The sequence below is a fragment of the Taurulus bubalis genome (genome assembly GCF_910589615.1).
Source record: "Taurulus bubalis genome assembly, chromosome: 3".
NCBI lineage: Eukaryota > Metazoa > Chordata > Actinopteri > Perciformes > Cottidae > Taurulus > Taurulus bubalis.
This window is the reverse complement of record NC_136591.1, coordinates 36,436,618-36,446,404: the sequence shown is the minus strand read 5'-3', so window position 1 is coordinate 36,446,404 and position 9,787 is coordinate 36,436,618. Positions and strand designations below refer to the sequence as shown.

The window sequence follows — 9,787 nt, the reverse complement described above, 5'->3', positions numbered from 1 at the left end:
ATCAGTGTTCGTAAACATATTGTAAGAATCTGAAAGACAGAAGTCTATTAAAAAAAAAGAAATATTGTCTAGATAAAATCTATTTTTAGTACACTGGGTTGATTTATGCCACAGTATGTTTATGTCTAAAAGTAATTTAAAAGACGCTTTTTGACAATTAATAATTGTCACTGTTTAAGCTCCAAGCCCCGCGGCACCCATTATCGGACAAGAAACGAGGAGAATAAGTCAAGTGACGTTACCTAAAGGATCTCCGGAACCAAAACGTTGATTAACTTCATTTGAATTGCTGAAATACAGTAAAGCCTTGTGGGAAGAGTTATATTGGGTCAGAAAAAATTAAACTTACCGTTAAGTTTATGTAATTACATGAACCCCGTAACTTCGCCGTCACTTCCGGGAGGCGGCCGTAACGTTTCACTAGGTCGTTAATAAGTAAACTTTACAAAGTTGGGTTTCAATAAAAGACACCTCTTCATAATCCTTCGAGCTTGTAGGAGTCTAATAAAGCATTTCCCCGAGTCGTCTCTACACCTGCATAGATCAAAATTGTGCTAAACTTAACTTAGCGTTACCTGTTAGCTAGCTGTGTGTGCACCTGCGTTAGCTAACATCAAATTATCCTAATTTATGCTGTGTTCCCACCAAACGCGTCGCGAATTTGACACGCGACCAGATTACACGCAAAGTCAATGCACAGACGCGATAGGTTGCGAAAAAGCGTTTTTTCTACCGGGCGGCGTGAATGACGCGTTTGAGACGTTCCGAATAGCACGTTTGACTCGGGGCGAATTCGCGCGAGTTGAAATTTTCCAATTTACTACCATCAATAATGCTTTTGCATCTTGTATGATACTTATGTCTGATTCTATATCCGCCCCTGCGTACTTGTTGATCATACATTGGCCTCCTGTTACAAAGAACTGTCCTGATGCTGTAAAAACATTTCAGGATAATTAAAATCAGCAAAGTTTTGGAGGTTCAAATTCAGATCTTCGTCTCTGCTTGTTGGGGATACAGTCTTAGGTTTTCCGTATGTCAACAATATCTGACAGTGTATTAAAGACACACGGATAATCAGTTTACTTTATAATTTATTCCAAACATATGTCATCAAAAGTCAACTTTTACATAATGCAATGTGCAAAATCTGTTTTACCAATACTTGGTATCATATATAGCATTCTTTATAAGCGACTGCTCATTTCAATGTACTTGCACTTGGACATATGAAGATATCAGCCAATGAAGGCTTCATTGTAAACGTTTGGTTGAGTCATCAATATGTACATTCACACAAAAGAGAATAGCATTGTAATAATAATATAATGCAAACACACATTGTAACCATTGTATCTCCCATCTGGCTATTTTGAGGGTAAACAGACATACAAGCATCATTTCTTGTTTTACATCTACGTGTGAAAGCAAAGTGGTGGTTAAAATGATTAGATTTTCTGTCTGATTACTCTTAGTAGTTGTAAATGTAATAGTGCTTTTCATTTGTATCCTATTCTAATTATACAGAGATTGATTTTGACTTAAGGAAGAGAGTCAACATATGTGGCTACAATGAAATAACTCGTAGGACAGAAATCCAGCAGTCCTATGGTTACACACATATTTAATAAAAAACCCTTAAAAATGAGCCTTCATGGATGCGAAAGCAATCTCAAGGCTATGGAAGAGGGATCATCCTCCACCACAGCTACTTTCAACTGCAGTAAGTTGATGCACAATTAAGCATGATCTTAATAATCTGAGATGCATTGTGAATGGTAAACCTCCTTTGAGATGTTTATATTCACATATATATATATATATGCACACATTTATACATAGCAAAGGTTTGATTTTCTTGTCTTTGGGGTTTCAGTTTCCTCATAGCATGGTCAGACTGAGTACACCCACCGTGATCAGCACAGCTGTAGGGGAGGACAGAAATAAATTATTTATCAGGTATTGTTCTAACACACTTTTAGGAAAAAAATTCTCTCTTGAGGAAAACAACCTTGACTTACCTTGTGTCAGAGATTGACGGAGTGTAATGGCGTGGCTAGTAGTGGTAGTAGTATTGGGAGACATGGTGGTGGTGTTGGCAGCAAGGTTATTGGTGACGGTGGCATTAGGATTTGCCAGGTCTAAAACAGAACTCTGTATTTCGGGGGTGGGGCTTCCCAGAGTACCAGAAGCTGAAAAAGCAAATAAAAGACAAAAAGTTCATGGACATGGGAACATAATGAACATATTAATATACAGTATGATCTGTGATAGTCTCTGACAAGGGGTCTTAGTTGCTGTTTAAAGTGCATATGATGTGTGTCTCCACTATGTTGGCTTACTGCTGTTGAAAGGTCCAGTGGAGACTGCGAGTGCAAAACTTGATGCTCTAGTAGATCTCTTGGTTCTACTTAGAGTAGCAGGTGTTGGTACAGTGGCAGCAAATGTACACTGGATTCTATTTCCATTGATACTGCCCCTCACAGAGTTCACGTTCAGCTGCAGAGCAAAAGAGACAATGAGTGTTCAGTGTATTAATATAAAAATCACAATGTCCACTCATTCCCAGCACTAATATAAGTAGAACTCACCTCTGTCACAGTCAGCTCGCCGTTGTTGAGAAGAGTGGCAAAGAATTGAACAACACCGTTGTTATTTGCACACACATAGGTTGGGTCATTTCCTCCCTGTGGTGCAAAACCAGAAATGGTTATTAACCTGTTTACACTGATGACTTAAAAGAAACTATATGAATAGCTTTGGTTAAGCCGTCATGGTACTATCATCTGTGAGTGAGCGAGTGACAGAACTTAGCATACCAGTGTTTCGTCAGTTGACAGGGTGGCAGCAATGTAGCCTTCTGCCTCTCCTGAGAGCGCAAACTCAAAGTTATTACCGCTCGTCTGCCTGGCATTAAGGAAGAAACAGGAACTTGCGGTGGAGGGGTCACACTCTGCGGGCTGAGCCGCACAGAGCGCCTCGGTCCCACATCCTTCCCGAGAAACAGGTGTCTGCAAGGAGATAAGACACTTTTGAGTGGGTGGTAAATACGTTTTAACGATGTTAAACACCATCAATGATTATAAATTCAGTTATATTCTATTCCACTATGCTCTCTTTTTTGGGACCTCACTTACCGGAAGAATTTCCACTGTGATGTTTGGCGTCAGTGGGGCAGCAGTTGTTGTGGCTACTTGTGTTGTCGTGTTTGGTGCACTTGTCATGTTAGTTGGTGCCATGGTCGTGTTCGCTGTACTAGTCATGTTAGTTGGTGCCATGGTCGTGTTCGCTGTACTAGTCATGGTAGTTGGTGCCATGGTCGTGTTCGCTGTACTCGTCATGTTAGTTGGTGCCATGGTCGTGTTCGCTGTACTAGTCATGTTAGTTGGTGCCATGGTCGTGTTCGCTGTACTCGTCATGTTAGTTGGTGCCATGGTCGTGTTCGCTGTACTAGTCATGTTAGTTGGTGCCATGGTCGTGTTCGCTGTACTAGTCATGTTAGATGGTGCCATGGTCGTGTTCGCTGTACTAGTCATGGTAGTTGGTGCCATGGTCGTGTTCGCTGTACTTGTCATGTTAGTTGGTGCCATGGTCGTGTTCGCTGTACTAGTCATGTTAGTTGGTGCCATGGTCGTGTTCGCTGTACTCGTCATGGTAGTTGGTGCCATGGTCGTGTTCGCTGTACTCGTCATGTTAGTTGGTGCCATGGTCGTGTTCGCTGTACTAGTCATGTTAGTTGGTGCCATGGTCGTGTTCGCTGTACTCGTCATGTTAGTTGGTGCCATGGTCGTGTTCGCTGTACTCGTCATGTTAGTTGGTGCCATGGTCGTGTTCGCTGTACTAGTCATGGTAGTTGGTGCCATGGTCGTGTTCGCTGTACTAGTCATGGTAGTTGGTGCCATGGTCGTGTTCGCTGTACTCGTCATGGTAGTTGGTGCCATGGTCGTGTTCGCTGTACTAGTCATGGTAGTTGGTGCCATGGTCGTGTTCGCTGTGCTTGTCACGTTAGTTGATGCTGTTGTTGTCGTGTTGTTTTGGGCGTAGGTGCCCACAGATATCCAGGACAGCGTCACAAATAGGACAGTGAGGACCAGTCTGTTGTCCATGCCTGGATTGGGTGGAGTAAGATTATTGACTTGGTAAAACACTTCTATGGTCTATGGTAATTGTGTCAAGAGATTGTATCAAGTGGGCTCAGAGTAAATCATAAAAGGAGAAATATTTAACTAAACATACGTTTTTTTTATAGCACTGCATTTAGGAACATTTAACAAACATGAAATGTTGACCTATGCTCTTTTAGGGATTGTAGAGGAAAACATATAGTCGATGTTACTGAAGAAAAAACATGTTTAATGAAATAATAATAATGAAAACCAAAATGAAAAAGATTTACTCCAATATAAATGTTAATCATTAACCAATTATTTATATTTAACATGAACATATTTCCATTAACACAGGTACACTCCTAACATTTAATTTAGCTTACATGTTTTCTATCAATTTTGTTAATTTAACACCAATTCAAATGATAATTTAGGGTATAAATGTATGATGAGATTAATCATTTTAACTTTGCTTGATATTGCTAAAATGTTCATAATACTTTCAATTACGTATAATATTTGTAGTAATTATAAGCACTTTATAGTTACTTGATAGAAGTATAGTTAACATGATATATTTGATGTAACTTTGCAAAAAAATCCTAAATTTGAAGAAAACCTGATTGCAAGCACTTCATATGACATTACGTCAAAAGTTATAGACATATAACAAATAAAGTTATAACTTATTCAAGCCTACCTGTAGGTATTGTCTTCAGTTCCAATGATGTGAAATTGCGTTCAGAAGAAAAAGAATCTGCAGTCGGTTGAAAATGAAGATCTTGTGTAGTGTTAGTCTCCGGTGTGGCTTCTAGGTAGGCTGCTTGCTCCTCTGATGTTCTTAGCTGGATCCCAGGTATAGGTGTGACACCTGTGCTCCCTGTCTCTCTATTTAAACGATGGCGTCTGGAAAGAGTCAGCCCAAAAAAAAAAAACCTTCCCTGACATCATTGATTATGTTTCTAGGGGCAGGGCTTGGAATGAAGGCTTAAGGGTGTGTTTATGGAAGCCATGGGAATGATTGCACATTTTTACCCTCTTAGTCCCTTCCAATCGGCAGCAATTAAATGCAATACTTCCTCGATGCTCGTAACCCTTATGTTTGATATAATGGGGACAAGGAAGCACACACTGTGTCTTCCTCACTGGTGTCATATTAAACAACATCTTACTTTTTATAATAAGCATATTAAGGAGTGCGGCCGTATGGTTTGTCGGACCCTGGTCGGAGCTGGCTGATGCTACGCTAAGCGGAGGGTCAATTCAAATCAAAGTAATAGAAATTTGTCAGTATTATAGGTGCCTTCTAGTTATTTCAGTAATGTTACATGCGGCAGATCTCCTCCTTCCCCTTCCCCATTTTAAAAGAGAGACACCTGGGGGGGGGGGGGGGGGGGGAATCATTGAATACAATGACACGGACTGGTATATGAAACCAGTCATGAGACTGCTGACACAATGACCAGAACTGGTTTGTCAGACAAAGTGCAGCCTCCTCTGTTAACTCTGTGTCCCGTGGTTTCTTGTTTGTGTTTACCCTCCCTGTCTTTTGAGCAGGCGTGTACAGGAAACTCTGAACTGCTACAATATCATAATGGGAATATACTTTTGAAATGTGTTAGGAAGCATTTCTCCCTGCAAATGGACCTACGAATGTGACATTGCTGTAAAAAAGTATATTAATCATAAGTAGCCCAGCTCAAGTAGCTGTTTGGTGTTTATTGTATCGGCAGTCAAAGGATTAGAGTTAAGTGTTTAGGTATACAATACAGTAATGTGGAAAAAGGAGCTCCTACTGTGTTGAACAAATGAATAGTGAATACAATAATGAATACATTCATTGTTATTTGACTTTTTAAAGTTGAATAGTTGAGATAACTTAGATAAATTGAGATTATCAAAACTCTATTTGTCCCCTTACTCTTACTCCGGCTCAGACTGCAACCAAAAATATGAAACTCTATCGTGATGTGTTCAAATGTAATATTGCATATTATCCAATATAACCATTATCTGTGAGTGTAAAAGATCCAACTTTACATGTTGGAATTCATACAAGCATTACTGCTGTTTGCAATCCGCTCACAAGATGGTCTGTTGTTTTAGGATTTTGTTTTGGCAATTTTTTCTTGTGCCAAAAAACCCAATCCAGTTATTTTCAGAAATTGATGGAAGTTCTTCAGTGTGTGTGAAGATGAGATGACATCGAAAGTACAAAATAAACTGTGGGGGAAGTACCTGAAAAACATTTCGAGCAACTAACTCAATCAGACACTTATTTTAATTGTATGGTTACCGCCTGATTGTGTCACGACTTTGAGTCACGGGTCAGATCATACAAGCAGAAAAGAAGAGAAAAGCGGTTTTAATTACGTATTATACTTTCCTTAGAGCTAGTGTTTGTTGTATACAAAATACAATAATGTAAAAGGATAACATTTTGAACTTTTTGGTACTTTATTTACTTGATTCTTATTGTCAGTTCGCGTTTAAACTGTTACTTATTAACATCCCTAACAAACAGCGATTGGTTTAATGATTATGAATATGTACTGAATGCTTCACTGAACAGAAGTATCCTACCGACAAATGGAGAAGTTAACGGCATTATATTGGGCCACGGAAGTTCCCACTCCTCCATGTGTTAAACCTGTTTGGTTGGCTCTGTAGAGAAGTATTTCTGCTCGGAAACTAGTCTTGTGATTTCTCCGTAAACTCGTCAAAGCACACAAAACTTCCGTTGTGTGTCACATCGCGAAAAATGACAACCTGGAGGCATGCAGAGTGTCATAAAAGTGTCATGTTCAGAGCGTATGCGTAGCTTCTGATGTACAGCGTAAGAATACAAAAGTAATACATCTTTCCACAAATGTGGCTGATTTGACAAAAGGGAAACATTTTGGCATTTTGTGACTTGAAGTGTTTTTCCAGAGGCATTACAACAGATTTTATGTCCCACCGGACTTAAAAAGTGTTGTTTTGTGATGAAAGAGCATCTCTAAGAATGCTTTCAAACAATAGCAATGATTTGCTATTTGAAATGTTCAATTCAATTGTTCAAGCTGGCATGTAGAGGTGAGGTGAGGCAAAGGTATGAGGACTGACTGCTCACTATTCATTCCTCTGTAGTGTCCTGTGTAGACCAGGACGGTCATACATTGGCACATTATGGTCCAGTTATCATCTACTTGCTATATTTTGGGTATTTTGTTTGTTTTGTTTTATCATTTCTTCATATAGAAAGTGCTACTCACTCATCTTTTCAAGTGGTTAAGCCTCCAGTCTGATCTGGAATGCACATCAGACTGATTTATGAGGCGTGTGCTTCATTTGTCCTCATCATTGAGGTCAAACGTTGTTAAGTTATATTATCGTTCGGCTCGATCTGGCGTTACAGTTATGATTAAGTTAGTGAAAAGGGGAGGTTGTGAATTATAATATTTCCCTCTAAAACGTCTGAGAAGCTTCAGTGCATTGGAGCACTTTGTTGACAAACCGGCATGAGTCGAGCGGCCTGTTTGCCGTGTGCTTACTTGCGTACACAAGGCTACAGCCTATACAAATAATCTAAACCAAATATTTGTCCACGCCTTCATTTTTTTTACTTGATCCATCTTTTGGCAATACATGTTGACGTTTGGACTGTGGGCCGAGCAGCTGCTCACTGTGTGTGAGGGAGAGGGAGAGAGGGAGGGAGAGAGAGAGAGGGGGAGGGAGAACTATTGCATGCAGTGTTCTTGAAATACATTTTGTGAAGCCCGACCCGCAGAAGATGTGGAATCTGATAGGGCTGTTGTTCTGGGTTGGTTGTAAATGAATTGAAGTCACGAATCCAGCTCCGCTTGTTGGTCTGCGTCACGGCCCCATTGTGCAGAGATCCTGGTGATTACAGGAGGCGGTTCCACGGCTTCTTCTTACCGGCTTGGCCCCCTGGCAAATGTCCATGAAGCCGTCTCACCCCTGTGCTGCTGCTCGCAGAACCGGACAGACATGTTGAGGTGTTGAGTTCATACGGGGAAACAAGTGCATGTTTCTTTTCAGACTGCGACGCATTATAGTTCATCAATGCAGAACAAAAATTCCCAAATCCACACAGAGGTCACAAGTCACACAGCGCTTGTTGACTGAACTCCATCACCACGTCCGTGTCGAGGACGAGAGAGCTGCTTACTTCTGCACAGCGAGGAAACAGACTTGTATTTTTATAATCCAAAGCAATATGCTTTACTCTGCTGTTTATGCCCTAAAACCCATTTTATGAATAAAGCACCTAATTTGTTTACCTTCCGAACACTCGCTCTCAGCAACAATTAACAACTAAGTAAAAGGATATGCTTATTTAGTACTATTTTAATGAATTAGCTATAGGCGGTCTATTCGAAATATTTGGGTTAATAATCGTGAGAACCATAACGAAACGTGATATTTCCTCCTGACAATAATGGTGATATCAAAATGTCCTATTGTGACCTGCCTACTTTCCATTATGATCTATTTGTAGAGTTATTACATTCTACATCCTACTCTTTTCAGTACATACCACCCTTTCTTGCTGTGTTTTGTTGAATTGTAACTTCTTCTGCTCCTAACGCAGCTCTTATAATATGTATATATACATATATATATATATATATATATATATATATATATATAGTATATATTATAATGCTTATGAGTGTCAGAATGTGGTACCACACGCTGTTTGATGAAATGTCGTTTCTAAGAGCTAACCACCAAAACCACTCCTCTGTAACGTCATGTTTATGTGTGATCACATCTTAGAATAATCATAGTCTTAGAGCATAAGAATCTCCATTTCTTTCAAGAATCAATTGTATTGCCCCACGCCTTGTATTACGCCTGAAACAACCATAACAAAAACAAATGGGGTAAAATAAATAGGTAAATCATGACTAATCTAGATAAGGGTTCTGTTTTTAAGAAGTGAGTTTCGATTACTTAACCCTTTAACAGTCCGCTGTCGCTCTCTTGTCAGCACTTTGAACCGTCTGGGGCGGATTCTTTTTGCTTCCCAAAATGAATCATGGAAATCCTTTACTGACCAGAAAGGCAGATTCCCACACCTTGTTTCCAGACAGCCAAAACTGTTTTTACTTTGTTGACATAATAAGGCGAATTAAAACGCTATTGTCATGTGTTCAAATGTAGCGTTTTGTCTCTGTCATTATAACATAATTGGCCTCACCAATAGCAAGAGGATCGCCGTCTTCCTGTCTTGACAGGAAGCAGCATGTGAAGCTGGGAAAACATATCTGAGCCTCTCGGTCCATCAGCACCGGTTCCCCCCAAGGCTGTGTTCTTTCCCCTCTCGTCTTCTCTCTTTGTCTCATCTGGATCTCTTCCTCTACACCAACAGCTGTACCTCCAGTCACATTCAAAATGCAATACCGTATAAGTTGGGTTACAAGCCGCTACTACCTTCGGTTAGTGTTCCCGTTAGCTCCCCGCTGTAGCCAGCTAGCGCTCCGCTAGCTCCCCGACCACCACAGAAGGTAGGAACATACCGTAAAAGGCGACTTTTACGGTATGTTCCTATTTCATGCACCACCCGCCATGACAAATTCCTTGTATGTGAAACATACCTGGCAATAAACGGTTCTAATTCTGATTCGTATGTATTTTTGCAACATGATAAAGGCAGTTACTTATGTATTTTA

General features: G+C 40.2%; 1 protein-coding gene across 1 annotated transcript; it reads right to left on the bottom strand.

Moving 5' to 3' along the window:
• Positions 1–1,076: 1,076 nt before the first annotated feature.
• On the bottom strand, positions 1,077–4,949 carry LOC306733941 (uncharacterized protein). Its single transcript, XM_079215253.1, has 7 exons — positions 4,810–4,949; positions 3,138–4,108; positions 2,820–3,011; positions 2,592–2,687; positions 2,343–2,499; positions 2,022–2,192; positions 1,077–1,925 (listed from the first exon to the last, which is right to left on the bottom strand). Exons 2-7 carry the CDS (start codon positions 4,104–4,106, stop codon positions 1,882–1,884), a joined length of 1,629 nt encoding a protein of 542 aa, XP_079071379.1. The 5' UTR covers positions 4,107–4,108; positions 4,810–4,949; the 3' UTR covers positions 1,077–1,881.
• Between the last annotated feature and the right edge of the window lie 4,838 nt (positions 4,950–9,787).

What these genes read in the sequence shown, in the direction of transcription:
- LOC306733941 (XM_079215253.1), bottom strand. Translation starts at nt 4,106, where the DNA reads ATGGACAACAGACTGGTCCTCACTGTCCTATTTGTGACGCTGTCCTGG. An exon ending in TCACAGTGGAAATTCTTCCG is followed by an intron (nt 3,012 to 3,137) that starts GTAAGTGAGGTC and finishes ATCTCCTTGCAG; the next exon opens with ACACCTGTTTCTCGGGAAGG. An exon ending in TGTCAACTGACGAAACACTG is followed by an intron (nt 2,688 to 2,819) that starts GTATGCTAAGTT and finishes TTTGCACCACAG; the next exon opens with GGAGGAAATGACCCAACCTA.